A 21,491-nucleotide genomic window follows, 5' to 3' on the forward strand; every position below is an offset into this window, starting at 1 on the left:
AGAGAGATCAACATTTCATCAAATGATCAGAAAGCTAAAGATTTTATACTTGAAATATAGAGGCAGGCCGCGAAGTGCTGTAGACCATCAACGTTGATGATCTCTGTCGAATGATCGGAGACCTACTTGAGTTAGACACGAGCGGTGTGACAAACTAGCGAACTTCGAAGTCACACCTCGTGGACAGCATCTAAAGTTGATTACCCCTTTTACGTATTAAAGTACTATTGCTGCTTTGAAGACTTTAGAATACAAAGGACGTTATTATGGAAATATATTAGTAAGAATGAGTACAGAGAAGATAGTGAGACCACCACCTCATGGGACAGTGCATGGAGTGCAATTGACTGGTGTGCGTTGGTTGTCATTGACCTTGACAGGGATCGATGATCTGTTCGATATTCAGTGAACCAACTCCCGAATGATTTGGCTAATGCCCAATGACATTTTACTGCCACTACAGAGCAATTTTTGAGAACAATTAAAAACTCAACTTTGTGATCGGTTGATTGCAGGGATAAATATTCCGAATCTAGAAACCAAATTAATTCAGAAACCCAAAAGTTCATTCAAAGAATTTGAAAAAACATGTATTAACTATGAGGCAGTGAATGAACTTGATTTTCAGTGAATGTGAATTTCCACTACCTTGCTAAGTCGTATTGATTAACTGCATTCTCAGGGTTACTCAAGCTCGCGTTTGGTTAATAATGGTTCTTGTTGTCGTGGAGAAATGATTTGCAGAAGAATTGCAAAGCAAATTATACAGTTGATCACAGGTTTGGTGAGTGCTTATCCTGTGGTAAATTTTACTTACTTAATACATGTGTATTTCGCCATACCAAATGCTTTAAATGTGATAAAATGAGACACATCCAGTAGGTTTGTAAAACTACTGTTCATTTGTCTGCCAGTAATACTAATCTTTGTACTTCTGTTCCCAATAATTTGATTGACTCTAATAATCATCTAATACTCTCATTTACAACTTCCAGTAACTCACTTCATATTTAAAAACGATTATATATGTCCAGTGGTGCGATTCACTATTTTACCGACACTGTTAGTATGGAGTTTATCACTTCGGTTGCGAAGTTGGAAGCATTGAATCCTGATTCCATAATCAAGCATACCAAAGCTTTCATTTCTACTATTATGCGTCATAAACTTTCTATTCTTGGGTGTAGCAATTTTCTAAAAAGAGACTCTAAATATTCAATTATAAATTGTGAATTTCTCATCACTGATTATTGACAGTCTTTTCTAGGTCCAGAAAATTTAAAGACGCCTCTGATTTAGCTTTCCTTATTGACCACTAAAAAATGGTTCTAATGAAGCACCTTTTAACTAACTAACTACGGAATCGAAGTGCTGAAAAGTACGCACGACTCCAAAGTCTTCTCATGTACAAACAAGAAAATCCAAGACCTTAAAAAAGCGTCAGTTCTACTACTACTGAAAAATTCAAAGACTCAGAGGGTAGAGTGGCGAGACTATGACTTGTGGACGAACCAATCTACCATAAATTATAGTCTCATCCAAAAAACATTTTATCCAAATAAAGAATGTTTACAGTCTGTCGATGTTAAATACTATCGAGGAACTGATCCTCCACAATTTACGGAAACTCGGACGGAAATGTTTGATAAATCTATGGTTCATGTGTACGCCGGTCACAATAACCGAATACGTCACAGTCACTCAGATGAGTACATTCAAGTCCCCCTTGTTAATTCGATACTAATGAGTACATTCTAGATCATACAGAGTCTATACGCAAAACAGCCGCATGGACAAGTGATGAAGCTAGGGAGATGTACAACAGATTACGGGAATCTGGATTCCCATCTAAGCTGTGGCGGTTGTGGTATTTGTACTGACTGATGATTCGTTCGTACGTGATTGCCCACTTGTTACAAAATCCAAATACAACATGTCCATTTGTGTCCATCTAGTTCTATGTGCTTCAAATTGCACTACTCCGGAAATTCCTAATTAACACATTAATTCTAACAATCCTCATTATTATATAAGAGCATTACGTGTAATGGCGTTGTCGAACTCCGAATCCTCGTGGCATCTTTGGGCTACTCAAAATAGTAATTTCTATTTGGGATAGGTGAGATTGATTGTTTTCTTTTACTGTAATCCTATATCACAAATGTCTCCTTTCTTTCCGTGGCATATTTTATAAAGTTCTACACACTTCGTCTTCATTTGCTGTGGTGTTTGTGATCTGGTTGCTGAGGCTTAATTAAATTTAGTTACGACAGCGAAGGACACATGAAGATCATCTTGACACTTTAAGAAATCGTCTCTATGATGTCAACAGGCTGCGTAATCTAAGTGACAATAAAAAAGTCAGCTATCTTAAAATAGCTTGGATGCATTGTTTATCGTATTTATGTACATTATAGCTTGCTAAAGTAAATGAATAATACAGTAACCAGACGGATGACCTTCATTATTGCAACACTTCCCCTCATTCGTATGGTAAGGAAACACAGTTAAAGAATTAAGGATCTCAGAGATTAAAGTATTTATAGAGTTAGGGATTCAGAAAGATAAACAATCATCCCTTTAAAAGGATTTCACTTTTACAGTTGCATGAATTTGATTGTCTTTCTAGACAGGATTATAAGGCGCTTCAAAAGTCATCATGCTTCTGAGCTACAAGTATTTTTAATTCAAATGTGAATGATCGCATTCGATTCCTTAATTACATTAAGTTGACTTCGAGCCCTCATCTACCCATTATGACGCTGATTTAGTGAATAGGTAATTACAGGTATGGTAGGAGTGTTTTTTCTGGTTTTACAAGTCTAAAGAAGTAACATCATCGTAATCTGACTACACTAACTATAGTAATCCTCTCGAAAGCATACTTTAAATAATGCACCATTTATCAAGCAGTTCTAACCAAGACTGTAAGATCTAGATTAGTTATTCGTCTTTAATAAATGACTAGTCTACTTAAGAGTAAGAGACAGTATTAAAACTAATTAATCCAATAAGATAAATTTCTAAAAAGAGCCTTCCCTGGAGTTCAGTAAATAATATATGGTGGGATTCAAGTATAGTACGTAAGGAATTATCGAAGTATTTGAATTTCATATAGGCTAAAGTGGCTTCTGCACATTAAAAGGAATTAGAACTGATATACACAGTAATATTCAGTGATTAATTTACAATCAAATAATAAGTTGTACTTTTAAATTTTATAAGTGCATAGAAAACCATACAATTATAATGTGGACAAGTATTGTAAAACCTCCTGAACATTCAATGCCAGGTGGATGAACTAACAGGGATTTGTAGAGTTCCATTCCAACAGTTGGGATTTTGTGGTGATGACCCTAATTCGTGCCACGTCTTTCATAACTGTAGAATTGATAACAGGATTTTATCTTCTCTTCATGTGCAGCGAGTTTTGTTCACCTCACTTAATGTGGCATAATTTCGTACGTTTCATAACATCAGCCTAATCTTTCACTTTACATGACTAAGGATTTCATAACTGACTGGTCATAACTACTGAATAGGATTCAGGACAAGGCTTATGGTTCAACTCGTATTGGTTCGCAACCAATCCTGGAGCACACGATCTCTTGCAGTAGCACTGCTCTGGAATCTAATTATTTGGGTAGTGTATAAGGATGAAAATTTTCACAACGAAAGGAAAAAAACACGGTGATATAGCTTTTTGGCTGGCAATCGAGTGTCTAGTGAGAAATTACACTGGTAAGCTTTATCGGGGAGATGTCTTTTAGTACAAGGGACTAGATATCTGTCTACGTCACTGTGGGACTTTGTAGTTGTAAGCGTCTTTTGTCTATCTGTGCATATTATTCTGTAGAGCGACAACCAGCAGAAATATCTCACATCGTGACCGGCTACCATTACAATGTTTGATTGTAAATCAGTCAGTTATAGAGAATAATCTCGGTCCGAATCAAGGCAGTTTGGTGGACTTATAGTAATGCTTCATCCCTATAGTATAAGATTTGTTTGGGGACTTTTCCCCACTGTCATACCAAAAAAGTAGAAACTACCACCTAGTTGCTTTTTTGGCACTTTTCATAGAAAATGTATCAGTCTTTATGCAACATGATGACAGGACACATATCGAACATATATAAATATCTGTATTTTAATATACATTTCATATAGCTTTTGCCACTGAAACTCATGGAGTTTGGAAACTAGTGTACATTATACAAAATATGGGATTACCACAGGTAACGGGGAATGACTAAAAGCCTACAATTCATTGAGAGCAATATAACTATTTACGTAGAGACATTAAGATTGATAAGGAAATCAATGTTCGTGTGATACATACAGTGATCATGATAGTAAAATCTAATTACCTGTGTTGGTTAACCCTAAATGTTGGAGATTTTTCGTAAACTTAGGTCAAAATATTATTTCGGACTGTTTGAGCTCTAAACTATCCAATTTAGTAACGTGGTGGAATAGCTTTGTCGATAAGCTGATATTCAACAAGGGATTGTCAATTCGAACTTGGAATGATTAAGATGAATAGAGACAGATTACTGTGTTATAGCCAGTATTAACGCACAAGGAACAAATGATTAATCATAAGAGGAAATATAGAATACGACCAGTTAGATATAAATATATGAGAGAATGTCAGTAATGTGAATGACCTTAATCACATACATATAAGGTAACATCTACCCTGTCCTAGTACACTTGATATTACCTCTGACCGACTAACGTGGCTCGTCGAGAAAGTTAACGACCAAACAGACTTGAGTACATGTTACCTGTTCGACTCTGACCCTAACAATGAACCCTAGTTGATAAAGATATAGGTCTGATCTATCTAACAGTGGATGATTATTCTGTTATTTTAGTTATCTTGTCATAACAGTCACAGGCAGTTCACGGATGTTGTAACGATATAATGTATGTCATTAGTTGGTAAATTTTTCACTCATAACTCAGCTGACTTTACGGGCCACAACAGTTCAATAAGGTTTTTTGGGATGATCCGCCACGTAATTTCCAACGGTTCTTCAAGTAAAATCAGTTTGTGGTGAAAGGTATCTCTAGGAGGATTATTTATTTCAATTACCGCTAAATGTAGATATGGTGCTTTAACAGTAACACGGTGCTAATTACTACTGTTTAACTAATTTTTGGATATTATTTCTTGGCAGTTATATGGTTCGTAAACTATTTTTCTGGACCTACCTACAATACATATCAAAGGCGTGTATGAATGTACTTTTGAAGGGGAATTAAACAAATGGGGGGGAGTCTATGACATAATTAAATTGTACAGTTGTTTATTGTAATCAGTGAAGATAATAAAATCACTTAATTCTTTTGAATTATATTCTGGTTTGTTACTATGGAACGAAGTACAACCACGCAGCAAACGTTAGCCGCACAAAGGGACGAGGATAGTTGTCATTCTCGAACCCAATTCAGAGAGTTGCTAGGTGCAAGAGAAGCGTATACTCACAAATTACTTAGCGCGGCTCTAATATTGAGACGTCTTTTCATGACAATACTCGTAACAGACAGTACCAAATTCCAGGCTTTGAATATCCAATATACTTGTAACAAACCAACCCAAGGATCAAAATTTAGACATTTATTTACCTTGATCCTAACAAGGGAAGACTATTGGAATAGTAACAGAGTTCACATTCAAAAGAAATAAAAGTTCAGAAAGTCCATCTGCATCCTCTTTGGCGTAGTCATGGTGTAAGACTGGGTATTAATGTTTGATAATACGCCGACGAGGGAAGTTTGTCTGTGCTTATGAATCCAGGAATTTTCGAGCTTAGAATGTTAGATTCTCTGGGTTTGGTCATCATTGTTTACGGAGAATTGCTTACACACGGTGAGAACACAATGCTAGAAATGCTGAGGTTCGGGAGTGTTTGAACACATCTACATCACTTTCAGTATCACTATCTTGAAACACTGACTTCGAGTTTCTTCCGAATGTTATTCTGGTGCCTTTTACACCGCAAGTTACTTGCTGACGCTGAGATCAAATCGAGGAAGCGAAAATGTGGTCAGTTTGTGACATGGTGTCATGATGTGCAAGATAGGCGAAGAGGAGTAAGACCTGTAGGTCCATTAAGATTGCTTAGTTGGGTCCCTAGAGATGCTGCAAACAAGTATGTTGAGACGTTATACGCGGCCCAAGATTCCCACTGTAGTTTCTAGCTACATTGTTCATAAAAGTGAGGTGGGTTTTCTTAATTGGAAAACTTTCTAGGCTATATTTCTAACGAACTCTACCCTTGTTGAAATTTCATGGGTGTTTGTTTATTCACAGGCTGTGGGATTCTTTCCTCTTCTCTTCATACAAATATTATGACTTCTCTTGTGAGGCGCATATTTTTGCTATTATGTACCCAGAAGTTTATTTTCTATAAATAAAAGATAGTTATAAGTAAAAATATATAAAACTGAGATTAAAATGTGCCTGAGGTGAAGTCTAGAAAAATTTAGTAACCTGATCATACGCTAAATAATGTTTTATTATTCAAAATAGGGACATGGTGGGGATTTGTAATGCCCAAAAAAACAAACTGAAGAATAGGTTACAATATCAAGATTCAGAGGTCAAAAATTTGTCATAATTTTCTTCAGATAAAAGGTTCTTCACTTGTGATAAGTCCGAAAGTCGAAGCTTGAAAAGCCACCCTGGAAAATGAAATAAACAGAAACTGTTAAGATGAAGCTAAAAGCTGTATAGTGATTACATGGACGCGTTTCATAACAAACTGTTAGCTTTAAAAACAAGGACAACAGAATTAACACTAACATGGCGACCACCTGCACCAAACCAACGATGGACTCAAATAGACCATATTGTCATCAGTCATCGTTGGAGAGGCTCAGTAAATACTAAGATTCGGTTTGCCACAATAGGATTTGTGAAACAACTTTTTGTGTGTGCTTTCTTAGTACCTTCTGACAAGAACATACACGAAACTACCAGATTGGATACGGAAACCAATGTCATGGTTTTAAACTAATTAAAACAGTCCCTTTTATAAATAAATGCGTCTTGGGAACATATTTACGGTTTTTAGTTTTGAGGACGAGATACGTCGAGGTCTTACAAGCAAATTTATTTTGTTTCAGGAGTAAAGACCCGCGATAAGGATCAAGGGACAAAACCACCGCTTACTGAATCATAAACGTGTCATATGAGAATGAAACTTGAGCACATCAGATATGTTGCCACTAAGGTAGTCACTATTTAGGACGATGGTTTGTGGGAAATAGGGGGGAGGTTGGATTATTACTTGGAGTTTTTTATTTATCATTTCAGTAAAATGGTCTGAAAATAAACCACTAGTTTGTCTTTTTGATGGCAACTTTACTGGTGGCTGACCTTTTAACTCGTCTACTTGATGAGCCAAAATTAAGCGCGTCCTTGTGCGTTTCTTTGGATCTTGTTGTCTAGCATTGTTCGTAGCCATTACGAAGACATTTCAGTTTGCGCTCGGTGTACTTGAGCCTATTATCGTGTTTGGAGCTGGTTGAGATGAGTATTTTAACATCTATTTCTTAAAATATGACGTTGTGCAATAGATTGCGTACAGTTGTTACTGGTGTTTTTATAGCAAATCATATTACGTTACTAAGAGAATATCCTCTTTACGGTTCACTAAGCCTCAAAATGGTTTTTGTTGAAATACAACTTCCATATCTTTATCGTCAAAGTGAGCTTCGTAATAATTTCCTGTCGTAGTATTTTCATATTTAGTAAGAGAGAGAAACACTATAATTGAAATCTGGAGTTTGTAGTCGGAAATGCAAAATCGAAGTGTTGTTAACATAGGGAGGGGGAAATGAGTCAATAATCCTGAGGTTAGATGCATAGTTTTGGGTAATCCCAGTAAACTAGTCGATGTTGACTGGATATTTTGTACATTCCAAACCACTACTCATATTTGATGCGAGATTAAACAGTATTAAGGTGGGTAAACGGATGAAGATAACAACTACCAATTTACAACTCAACATATTGGAGGGATATAGGCTAATTGGTTGGGATGCTCAATACTTGGAAAACTGTAACTGAAAACTCAGCGACGTGGTTCACAGTTGATGATAGTAGAATGGATGGACTTCTCGTTATTTATTAGCCTTTTTGGGCTCATGCTTATGATGCTCATTTTGAATAACTAACTACATTACAGAATTTTCTGACGGCTCTGAGAAGAAATATGATTTCATATAGACGGAAAATGTTTATAAGCAAACCAGAAGATTCAAATACGCATAACGTACCTTCATCTGAAGGGGACTGATTGATTATTTTTGTACTTTTTTCAACATCTGAATTGACTTCAATTATGGTACCTGACACTGGAGAGTATACTTCGCTAACAGCCTTGACTGATTCGACAACGGCACATTGATCTACTTTTAGTGGTCATAAAACCAGGAAATACCATTAACATTGACCTTGTCTCCAACAGCAGGTAATTCAACATACACTATATCACCCAGATTCTGTTCAGCATATTTAGAAATTCCTACAGTCCCAACATCACCATTAACTTTGATCCACTCGTGTTTTTGGGTATAGTAGACATCTGCTTTTATTCAAAAAGATATTGACTTACTGGAGGTCAGTTTACAACTTGTGCTGAAAGTTCTACTCAATAGGATGGTTTTTGAAATAAGGGAAGTTGGTCGACCTAATAACACATACATTTCAGTTTTAAAGTTCAGTTCCGTGAGAATACAACCCGACCAAAAATGTAGCGGAGTATATGGGAATATTTAGTTTCTAATAACTAGAAGTGAAAAACGATGATACTTCGAAATGTCAAGAGATATCAATTACAAATAAAATTCTAAAGGCAAAGCCATTGATGAAGTGCAGCAGTCTTGAAGCAACAAGATTAAATCTAGGTACTTGGTGAGTGAAGTATTAATTGTTGGTAATTGCAATTTATGAACGAAAGTTTATTCGACTAACGTCAGATGAATAGTTACCACGCCAAACAAACACTTTTATTGATTATGCTATGGTTTAACAACTCAGATACTTGACACAATAAGCTAGTTCGCAGTTTGAATAGCCCTCATACTCCTGAGGTACAGACAACCCCAATTTGTAGTTTATGGAGTGCCACGAAAATTTGCAAGTAGTTGTCTACCTGCATTGATTTGCAAATGGTGTATTAGCAAGTTCTTTAGAAAGTTTGGTAATTAAGTGAAGTTTTGACGTCCGTTTCGGATTACAGCAAGGACCGCATTCCTACAATTGAAGAACATATGGAACTCAAAACAACTGTCAACTAATTACAAAATGAGAATCTTTAGTACGAGCGTCAAGACTGTCCTACTGTACGGAGCTGCAACGTAGAGAACTACTACATCCATCGTCAAGAAGGTACAAGAATTTACAAACAGTTGTTTACGCAAAATACTCAACATTCACTGGACAGATAATATCAGCAACAGCGTTTTATAGGAGAGAATAAACCAGCTTGCAGCTGAAGAGGAAATTAGGAAAAGACGTTAGAGGTGGACCGGACATACATTAAGGAAATCATCGAACTGTATCACGTGGCAAGCCCTAACTTGGAATCCGGAAGGGGGACGGAGAAGAGGAAGGCCAAAGAACACACTGCGTCGGGAAATAGCAGATATGAAAAGGATGAATAACAACTGGAAAGAAATAACAAGGACTGCCCAGGACAGGGTCGAATGGAGAATGCTGGTGGGCGGCCTATGCTCCACCACGAGGGGTAACAGGCGTAAGTTGGGACTAAAGGGTTTAGAAGTTGTGGAAAGATGTCTAGTATTTTATCTATATGGTGTGTAAAACCCGCATACATTTTCGTTCGTTCGAGAGCGGGAAGTCTGTTGACCGATTTAAGATGCTTTCATACAGCTGAATGTTTTAGCCTACAACGAGAGCTCTGTTCGAACAAGATGGCAACGATCGATGCTATTGTGGCTAGTGTATTGCCGAAAGAAACGGTATAAATGTAAAGTTTAACGTCCAACGTTTGTTAGATTTGGATCCAGCCTAAAGGTACCTTTTATGCTGGGAGAGTGTGGAGAACCGTATGTGGATCTGGGAAATAATACAACCGGAGAAAAAATGGGCCGAAAACTCAGTAAGCATATAGAATGTGCATACGTTAAATAATGAGAACAATCGACAACAATAAGAAATAAAACATCGTATTAAGAAAACCTGATAATCGAAACTGAGAGTTGGGGTACTTCCATATCCGTCCGCCTTGTCGTCACAACGACCTTGGAAGGCTTCAAATGGTTCAAATGGTTGTGGACGGAATAGAAGAAGCTTTCGCTTAATGGGCTTCCGTGTCTAGTAGCAGTGGATCACGAATACTTCTAGGCAAGAAAGGAAGTTGGTAAATCATAATAATATGTTATCCTTAGTCCTTAAGGATAGGTCAAGTCGTCTCTCAAAAGACCTCTGGGAAGTCGCTTGAACTATCTCCGCCGGCAGCGAATTCTAGCATTTGACAACTCTTAAGGAGTGGAAGTTGTATCCACAGTCCGTTCTGCTGTGTTGTGTCTCTAGTTTCTGGGTGTTACCCCTAAGGTTTGTGTTTGAGCTAAACTTAAGTAGGTGTTTAAGGGGACGTCCAGAAGTGTTAAGGATACTGTAAGCCATAAGGTCACCTCTAAGACGCCTACACTTTAATGGGTAAAGAAAGGTTTAGTGATTGGAGGAGCTCTTCGTAAGGTTTGAATTTGATTCCCCGAAATTATTTCGTGACTCGCCGTTGGATACGTTCCAGAGTGTTCTTATCCTTTTGGAATGAGGTAGGGAATACAGTGTTTCCGAACAAAACTGTTGAGGATTATGTAGAATTTCCTACCGTCAAACTGACCAAAAACGCCCTTTAATGTTATCAGTACAAGATTTGCTCGAAAGGTATTTTTGTCACAGTTAACGTAAGACTTTGAATCGTAGGGTACCAGCACCCCTAAATCTTTTTCGACTCGGTGTACTTCTAGAGAGGAGTTTCTTAAGTTATAACTGTAGTCTGCAACATGTCGCAGATGGACCACTTTATAATTTTAAATGTTAAAGGCAAGTCCGTTGTCGTCTGCCCAACTTTGAAGTAGAGTCAGATCCCCCGAAGTCCCAGTATGTCCTCTTGGTTGCGTATCTCTCTCCAAAGTTTCACACCATCAGCAAAACGTAATAAGTCATACAATACCAGTTGTGGACGATCGTTTATATAAATCAAGAAAAGGTCTTGGTACTGAACCCTGGGTGACCCCAATATGACATTCCATAGCCTGAGAGAAAGTGAAGTTAACCCTGACCTTAAAATGTCGATTTTTAGATATGAAGTGAGTCAGTCAATTAGAGGTTGTGTTGATACTCAATCGTTTGAGCTTATTGATAAGACATATATGGTTGACCCTATCAAAAGATTTTGAGAAGTCAAGGTAAATGACATCAACCTTCCCCTTGTGATCAAGGATGCTTGTCCATCTGTCTACTTGGTTGGTTATATAAGAGTGACCCTTCCTCAAACCATGCCTGTTTTAAAGAGGAGACTGTGTCCGAACTGCTTAGTATTGGTTGAGTAAGTGCAATCTATCATGGTTTTCAGGAGTTCCCATATTTAGGTAATCAGTTTTAGGATCAAAATCATTAGTACTTTAACAAAACATTTTCATATACATACGATTGTACAGCTTGATAATAAATTCGTTGAAAAGAGATCCCTTCGCTGAACTTCGTGTTTTAAAATCAAATTTGTTGCGGAGATCCCAAATCAAGTTTCCTCTTCTTTTAAGTGTTCACTTTGGCTTGCTTTTTATTCTGTCACAGTTTTTCTTAGAAATTAGTTTAGTGGTAAATAAATCCCCAAAATGAATAGTTGTGTAAGGTTTCGACAGTGATAAAAACTTCATTAATTTCATTGAATACGCTATTGCAGTCAAGCATTCACACTAAATCGCATCTGAGTATGCTGTGCTTCGCATCTATTACAACAGCGAGTCAGCTTAAATCATATAATTCTTGAAGCTTTCAGTACCTAATTGTAACTTCGAAATCCTTCGTTTATTACTTCTGGTTTCACTGGCTTTAAGATACCGATCATAAAGGTGATGTGAACATCGAAATAAAGAAGCCACGACAAACAACGGAAGCTATTTTCAGGTCGTTATTTAGCTTCATTTATAGTCTGTAAAATATTAACATTTGGTTTCATCCCTGGGTTATTCTACAAACCAGAAACTTTCGTTTGATATATGACTGACTGTCATACCTTTTTCTGTTCCAAAGCTATTGTAACTAAAACTTAACCTTTTGTACTCTATTTACCTACTCTAATACCCAGTTTGGAAATAATTGTATTTTTCTAATTAATTGCGCGGTGTGGTCATGTTAGTCATCTATTTATTTGTTAGTCTCTTTACACGAGTCGGGAATCAGGAATAAATCTAGTAGTGTTCGAGATGAATCTTCTCTCGGTCTCTTGCTTGTCAGACAATCAGGCGACATAGTAGTTTCTTGTCTCTCCTCACAAGGCCGTTAACCTCAATTGAAGCTCATATATCTCTAGCCTGAAGTTTGAACCAACAAGCATATCATGTCAAAGCTTGACCTAAATCGAGACACATTCTGTCCCGTATATTACTGGGTAGATGGATCAATGACGTAACGAAAGGTGTTACAGACAAAAGAATTGTCAAATACTGAATATGCACGATCGCTTTAGTAGTAAGTTTGATGTGATCCAGTACGCCAAGCGATGAACTGTTAGTCTGTTCCATATCGTACCACTTCATATATTCCTGTATATTGTGATAATATTTTTATGTTCTCAAATTTTCTTACATATTTGTAACATTTATTCTTATTATCTCGAAGTAAACGTGAAAACTATTACAGAATGAGACTCCCACACCCCCAACTTTCTGTTCACATTATCCTGGACTGCTAATATCACTCATTTTCTTAGTCTTCAGGATAACTGCAGACTACGAAGAACTCCCCAAAGAGGTCTATCATGCAAAATAATTTGCTTCTAGACCACAAGAGGCCGTAATTGGTTGAACAGTGCTTATTGTAACTCATCTGGAAATTGCAGGAAACCCTGCAGTTTCCAAAAATATAAATCTCCCATCATGACAACCCCTCCGAGTAACTCCCCTACTGACAAGTGACTACAAAAGCCGACAAGCATAGTTGTTTGTTATATATCATTGATGTGGTGACGAAGTTTCTCAGGAGTGAGCGTTCTTCTCATGAATACTAAGGAGTGTTTACAAAACCCAGGTTTTAATTGACAAGAGCCGAATGGAAAAGCCATTGTTACCTACAGTAAAACGTGCATTTACTTAAGTGAGTTTGTGGGAGCCCATTTATTAGATTTTCGTTGTTGTAGACGCCTAAATGTCAATCGTTTGCATAAACCTGTGCAGTACTACAACCTACTCATCAAACCAAGTTAACGGAGGTTAGTAGGTAGAATTACTAAATTACATTTTTATGGAGCTTCATTTTCTGGTTGTAGGTTATGCATTATCAGGGTTAAAAGTATAATCTATCAGTACTGCTATCCATACTCGTCAAGTGTTTCGAAATATACGAAACTGGAAAGAAATTACCGCATGTACTCATCAATTGCACACATTACATCACGACTACGGATCAACCTATATACTCGACAGCGCGCCTGTTAGCTTCTGTGAGGGTTATTGCGGGAATTTTTACAACATGTGGGCCGCCATACAGGGTGTCCGTTTGTAGGTTTGTTGAGTGTTTGCGGTCGGCCACACTAGTTAAAAGGTATTTGCAAAAAGTGGATGACAAAAAGCAACAAACCATGTCGATTCACATGGTTTATGCTTGGTTTTAACTATATTTGTAATCTGAACACGAGGCAGTGAGAGATCTTGCTAAAGTGTATGTTGCAGGTAGTAGCAAATAATAATAATAATTTCTCAAATAACAGATTGTTACATGAGGCATGCCGGTTTGCAGGCAAGATCAAATTGTTAAAGAAGTTACAATTTTCACTGTTGAAAATTACTCAGCTGGGTTGATATTTCATAAGATATTAATGTAAATGGATTTCGTAAGAAATATGTCAATATCACACTTGGCGCACTTTATGAAGGTAGCGTTGCAACAAACAGCTGATGGCCGAGAATGGATACATGCGAAGTTGGGGGCTTTTAGAAGCTTCGACCTTATGTCCCTCCGGAATATCTGAGGCTTCAATAACGGTGTAGGACGAAGTCACCCATGCCATATCTGTTTTCGGTGGGATATCTCCAGGGGGCTGAAAAAGGTGTAAGAAAAAGGAAGAAGGAAAAGCAGAGCACACAATATTCATGTAGGAATAGTTAAGATATAACCACTTGGTCTATTTGTCTGTTACTGAAGTACTTATTAGGTAAGAGCATACTAATTTGTTAAAGAAAAATAAGTATGAACAAGGTATGAGTGGATAAGGAACTGTATAAATGAAGGTAGTTCAGAAAGAAGTATGGAATTGTGTAATTATAAAATGAAGTGCTGAAAACGGTATTCCGATACAAATGACTGTCTCCCTTTTTTTCGAAGCTGTTTGAACTCTCGTTTTTGTTTTTAGATTTTATAGGGTATGGAGTGGGCTTCGTTTTTAACCAATTGTCTAGTTTGCTTGTAATAGGTCTACTCGGTAGGACATGGAACCAATTCAGCTTTTTTTAACATGATTTAAAGAGGTATTTTGCATGAATAAGTTTGCCTCAATACCGTTGGTTCGTGACATCCCATTACACATAAGGAGCCGTAATTTAACATGTTCTGCCCTATAGACATGGGTGGATTGAAGTTATTTCCCCACCATCGTGTTGGCTGGTTAGTAACGCCACCCTCCCTCCTTTTATGATGTTAGGCTCTCTTACGTTTGTGGTCAGTATGAATATTGCTTTAATCAAGGACCATAGTTGGAATACACTGTCTCTACAAGTTCCATGTTATAAGCAAATCAGATGGTAAAAGCATTGGTATTATGGGTTAGATATCCATTTAATATATAGTACTGCTATGAAGATAACTAATGGTAAGGGTTATAAGAGACAAGTTAGATTATATGTGGTTAAGAGATGGTAAGGACTAATAGCAAACCAGAGGATATTAAAGAGAATATTGTGAAATTTTCAGGGTAAGGAAAATACAACATTGAACAACGTAGTTCTATATAGGTATTAGTGCACTTATATAAGCCACTAGAACAATAGACCTCACCCAATATTGAGCTGTTGCCATGAAATGCCTACGCAAAAAGTACAATCATACGTTTAAAGAGCGTCATCGCCTATACTGACTGATCCTATTGCGACAGCCAGTAATGTTCCCTTCAGGAACTATTGCGGAATACATTGACAACAACGAAATAATAATATATTCAATATGAAAAGCAAGAGGTTACATGGAGTGTCCATGCCTTCATGACTGGGCTTCAACACCCATTGCATTTCACGGCGTCAGCGTTACGAAGGATGCGGTAGAGTCAGTAGACGGGCAGTAACGTCACGATACTATGATTACACTATCACACTGGATAAAGTCCTTTCGAAACAACGTGCGATGAAGACTGTACGTTTTTATTGGAGCAATACAAATGATACGTCTACATTACTAATAAATACTGCTAGATAATTGAATTGATATCACCCCACACTCTGCGCAATAAGGAAAACAATTTAATGAAAAATTCAGATGACGTCTGAGTGCTTTTCTCTACGCTGTTGAGCATCAATCCTTTCCGACCACTAAGTAAGTATGTTTAAAAGGAAAAGAAGGGACGAAAAGGATATTTAGTGTATCGAGGGACAATAAGGGGACTTCTGAACCGGATCGTAGTTGCACTTCAGTGGAGGTTTACTGGTAGTGTGTTCCACATGGTTGTGTAGCGAATAACGAAGAAATTCCAGCATAAGTTAGTGTAATTTCTCGGGATCGCTAGAATGTTTTCCTTATTGCGCAGAGTGTGGGGTGATATCAAAGAGTACAAAGGGGTGGGTGCCGAAGAATAAGAAATCCCCTTTTATAAGCCAGTAGATAAAGATGACGTTTACTTTGATATGCCTGATCTGGGGAGGTTCTAACTTGAGTTGTTGACATCTTTGCTGGTAATCCTTGTTGCCACAATGTCCCAAAACAGCCTGAGCGAACCTTCTCTGAACACATTCAATTTTAATCATGTCCATGACTATAATTACTGTAAACTAAAATAGCATATTCAGGAATGGATAAGACACATTTTTGTGTGGTGACAATCTCGATTCGATGTTGCTAAAGTCTATCATTATGAATCCAATGAGCCTTCTAGTTTTAGATAAGTGAGATGTATTATTCTCGGAAAAGTTCAGACTCTTGCCATATCTCGAATCCAAGTCATGAACAGTGTTAAGAGGTTCCAGTTTGTGTTTGTGTATAGCCAGATTTAGTTTAAGGCAGAGGCCTATATGAATAAATTCTCCTTTTTCAACATTCAGTGGCAGATACTCGACGCAGTCCACTCATGTAACTTGTTTATTTCTTCTTGAACTACCGCTGAAATATATCTTTGTTTGATGGGAGAAGAGAATGAATAAATCACTTTTGTCATCGACATAAAGGGAAGGTTTGACGTATTGAAAGAGTGAGCACACGTCATTGACGAAAAGGAGAAAGGGTAATGGGCTCCTCAAACGTCCTTGTATAACCCCACTGGTTACATTCACAGGCTTAGAGTAGCAAGAGCCATAGCGGATGACTTGGCTACAATCTTCTAAAAAGGATTTGAGCCAAGATAAATGGGGATTCCGTATGCCAAATGAAGAAAGTTTTGGAAGAAGTGTGTGTGAGACATTGTTGAAAGTCTTACTAAACCCGAAGTACAGAATTATCACTGACTGACCATCATCTCTTTTCTGGGTAATTTGACCAAAAATGTTTCACGTGCGATGTGAAGCATGAGCGTTTAGTCATAAACTCGTGTTGGAATGGGTTAATCAGGCTAGTTGAAGGTTAAATTGATAATATCTATTTGTGTATGATTTTTTCCATGATTCTTGATGGAGCACATGTCAAATTAATGGGCCTATAGTTAGCAATATCACGATGTGATGAGGTTTGGAATCTAGGGGTGGTTAGAGATGTTTCCCATACAGATGGATAGGGCACATATTTCATAGATAGGTTGAAAAGTTTTAAACAAAATAATGGGGATTGTCTACTACCATATTCCACAAATGATGAACGAATCACATCAGATCCGCCGTTGTAGGACGTTTTCAGGGCAGCTATAGCCTGCTTGATGTTGTTGGATATGAAATCAACTTTGGATAGATGTCTAGATGTCGACATTGTAAACGTATTGATGGGAGTTTCGGTTTCAGTGTGGTAGCATTGCAAGAAATACTGGCTGAATTGTTCACAAATAATATCAAGGTCATCAACAATGCTTCCATTAACTATGAAGATTTTGGATGTACCAAGAGAATTCGATTCCATACGGGATTTGAAAAGCTGAAGTGTTGATAATTCCGTGATTTTACTACCTAGAGCTTTATTCTGCATTGTCATAAGATACTTGCGTTTGGATGGATCATTTCTTCCGATCAAGTCAAGTATACTCTGGAGTACATACATGTCATGATGCTTGTGGTAGAGGTGCTTCGATTTTTGGGTTTTAAGAGTATTCTGGCCCCCTATTAGCGTTATACACCCCAGGGCCGATAGTTAGAGCAGTGCAGTAAAGGCAATATGTCAGGTTGTGGTATAAGTTGAAAAGCGCAGTGTTAATATTATTTGTGGCGAAATAAGATTCTCATGGTAAGTATTGAATAAGAGTTTCAGTGCCCTTTGAGGTTCGTTGATCAAACTGCTTGCTCTGGCACACTGTTGCAGCTTTGGAGTTCAATTGTAGGGTGATCAGAGAATCAACAATACTCAATACGACTCTATGATCACCCATAAAAAATTGATGACTGACGTTCAGTGAGATAGAGTGGGTGTTGATTGTGAATAATAGATCAAGTATGTTATTCCTCCTAGTCGGCTTTCGGACTCGTTGGAAGCATCCATAAAGTTCTGATGTTTCAACTAACTTGTTATATCAACCTGGTACCGAAGTCGAACTTCCATGTAATTTTCGGCAGATTAAAATCATCGAAGGTGATTTTAGACGTATGCGGCCGGTGCAAAGCAATGATAAATATGTTTGCCAGCAATTTGTCAAAGTCAATATCCTCATGAGGTGGTCTGTGTATGCATCCCGTTAGTAGATAATTTAGTGATCCACAATTTACGGTAACTCAAGTGTAGTCATCTATAGCATCAAGAGATGCATTCTCAAATTTACACGCTTGGATGTTCGAACGGACATAGATAATTGTACCATCTCCTCTTTCATGACGTCTATCGGTTCGAAAGAAAATGGAGTTACATTCAAGGAGTGGTCAGACTGATGACTGACACCACGTTTCCTTAATAACTGTAATGGTTTGATTTACAAGAAATAAGAGGGTTTTAAGCTGAGTAATTTTATTGAACAGAGAGAGGGTGTCGAACGAAAGAATGAGAAACTGAGAGTTATTGTAGTGAAGCAGGTTAAAGTATAGATCACGATTTGTGGTTCCATGAATACTCGTGGGATTGCCTAGGGTAATAATTGTGTTGTGAGGGGGAATAGATTCAACAACTTTGTTATCATTTGTAATAAATTTACCGTTGCCGGCAGAAAAGCCGGGGGAATTACAAAAGGGTCTCCTGACTGTTATTATGACACCCGATAGAGGGACAGCGTTCACATCGGGAGCCTGACCAAGAGGACTATGAGATCTGTGTGCGACTGAGTGGCCGTTTATAATTGTTATTTGTCATTCATCTGATCCGGAATCTTTGAGAGGTTGTGGCTGATGAGATACTTGAGCGGATTAAAGATGTTCATGTCCACTAGCAAAGTTCTTATATCATCCATATGGTTACAGTGGTGATTATCATCATTGTTTACCAACAGAGTCTTTTACATGCTTGCAATGACGAGAAATGGCATAAAATTTTAAGCTTTTGGATGAACGGAGTAGCTCAACTCGTTGAAACTGCCGGAAACCGTGTCGGTAGTGGTGTTAGACCGTGTTTTTTTCCTAAGTTTGGCTGAACGCCTGTAAGCATGGACTTTTAATTCTTTTTGGGGCACGATTGGAAAGCGATAAGTAGCAGATGAATTGAACAAAATGTTGGAAATAGAAACAAGTACAAAATTCAAACCCGAGGGCTCAAGATAGTCTAGAAATCAAAACCAGTGTTTGAAACAAGAGTGAATGCATCGTAACGACTAGTGAAGATATCAAATGCAAGAGGGGGGAAGGGCAGGAGGATTGTGTTAGAGATCCAGCATGCATGTAAGTACATGTATGGAGGCGAAATAGAACATAAATGTGAATTTTGTGTAAATTTTAACATATATATTACACGTAGGATAGCTTTATATGATAAAGTAATCTAGAACTGTCGATAATTAGTATCAAACAATAAAAGTGGGTACGGTATGTGGTGCATATATAAACTGAAAGCTGCATTAGTTACAATTGGGGGTGGGTGTAGAGATAAGCAGTTTAGAATATTACCACCTAGAATTGTAATGATGCTTTATGACCAAATATATGAAACAGCTTTTTAGGTAAAAATACTGACCAAAAACTATGACAAGCTCACCGAATTGAACAGGTAATTCCAGATATTAAATGAGCTGTAGCATCCAAACACGATATATAGATTAGTATGTAAATACAGAACGCGATTATTCGTCAACTATCATTATATATTGTTTAAAAGTGATAAATCATGGTTCTAACGGGTAGCCAAAATGAATATGCAATTATATGAATATGAATTATTGTGTGAATATGACAATATATACCGTGAATATATTAAACTAAGATCATATCACAGAGTATGAAATTTACAGTTTATATGTAGATAATTCAGATCTGAATTATCTTCCGTAATTCCAAAAAAGATAATCCATCCAGCTTTGTGAGATTCCTAGAAAGAGAAAATCAGGTCATATGTAGTTTGTAAAACTCGGAAAACCATGATCTATTTGCCCCAATATATAAGGACAACACTAACTGTGGAGAGCTGTTCGATTTAACGCATATTTTCAATAGCTTGAAAGAGGCTTTGTGCTACTTCAAGAGAATAGACAGGACAATTGTTTGACATACAACCACCAGAAGTGTCAAACGATTATATTCCGAGTTGCTCAAAGGGATCAGACAGAGTAAACCCTGTGCTGTAATGGCTTCACTACAACCTTGAATGACTGTGAGCTAGGTCTGTTGCTAACGGAAAGCCTGAAGATCAGCAACAATTGTCAGAGGGATATACCCAAAACCTATATGACGGTTCATCTTTCAATGATATTATCGATTACCCACTCATCCAGCAAATATCGTTTGTTAGCTGGAAAGTTATTGATTCGCGAGGGTGTGAGGTTTATCGTGAAGTGTGGAGATAAACGATAAGAAGTGATTCATACCTTCCATCCCGAACTGGTTTGTAGACTTCGATTATCTGGCAGTGCTAATTGCAATTCTGCATATATTGCACCCAGTCCAAATGTGCTGTTGTGATGAAACCATGTTGGTTTTCCTTAAGTTCAATTCACTTTGCAGAGCATCTATAGTGTATCTATTAGTGATTGCATCCATGGCATCAAGTGTGGAGTTGACAACCTGAACCACCTATAAGTGAAACCATCATGCGAATGTCGTTGATTTGTCTTTATGAAGATAAGGTGTGTGCAATAGCGTTCATTCATCAGTTTTGGCCGGTCCTGTTGGAGGTAGCTTTCTTAGTTATCATCTGGTGTTTCATGGGTTATGTTAGGCGGCGAGGAGATATTTGGTGAAGCAAAGCCATTTTTATCGTAATAACTAACTGTCGAATATTCCTATGCCTCTGTTACAAACTTTAAGCAAATATTGCGACCTGAGATTGCTGTAATAAAGATTATGGGACGAATAGATGGCGATCGTAAACGTTAGGTACATTCGCATTGAGGACAACCTCATGGACAGTAGTTAAGTGATCCTCAGGCAGCGTTTCCAGAGCGTAGGCCGTTATGCGGCGGATCTGGAATTGGGATTTCAGTGCCGCGAACCAAACTTCCAAATCGAGGGGAATAAAAGAAACAGGTCAGAAATTGATTGCCTGTACCTCTGAGTCTATTATATTAATGCAACTCTTATCGTTATCGACCATATTGAGTTGTTGCCAAAATATTATATATTTAAAAATATCAATACGAATACGTGCAACAAAAGTGGATAGATAGATAACAGACTCACCGTGATAATCTTCTTTGGAAGGTTTGCCAGAGGGTGAAATGTATTCGAAATTTCGGGTCACCTGCTGTAGATGGCGTCGAGTCGCGATGACTATGATCACCACTACAATAAGATTACGTGCCAGATATCAACTTGGA

General features: G+C 37.6%; 1 protein-coding gene across 1 annotated transcript; it reads right to left on the reverse strand.

The window, feature by feature from the left end:
• Positions 1 to 7,673: 7,673 nt before the first annotated feature.
• Positions 7,674 to 20,550, reverse strand: Smp_165780 (putative glycine cleavage system H protein; the record flags this gene model as incomplete). Its single annotated transcript, XM_018789130.1, has 3 exons — positions 7,674 to 7,780; positions 8,293 to 8,424; positions 20,544 to 20,550. The coding sequence occupies 3 exons, from the start codon at positions 20,548 to 20,550 to the stop codon at positions 7,674 to 7,676; spliced, it is 246 nt and encodes an 81-aa protein (XP_018654604.1).
• Positions 20,551 to 21,491: the final 941 nt, after the last annotated feature.

Source organism: Schistosoma mansoni, chromosome W, assembly GCF_000237925.1.
Source record: "Schistosoma mansoni strain Puerto Rico chromosome W, complete genome".
Taxonomy (NCBI): domain Eukaryota; kingdom Metazoa; phylum Platyhelminthes; class Trematoda; order Strigeidida; family Schistosomatidae; genus Schistosoma; species Schistosoma mansoni.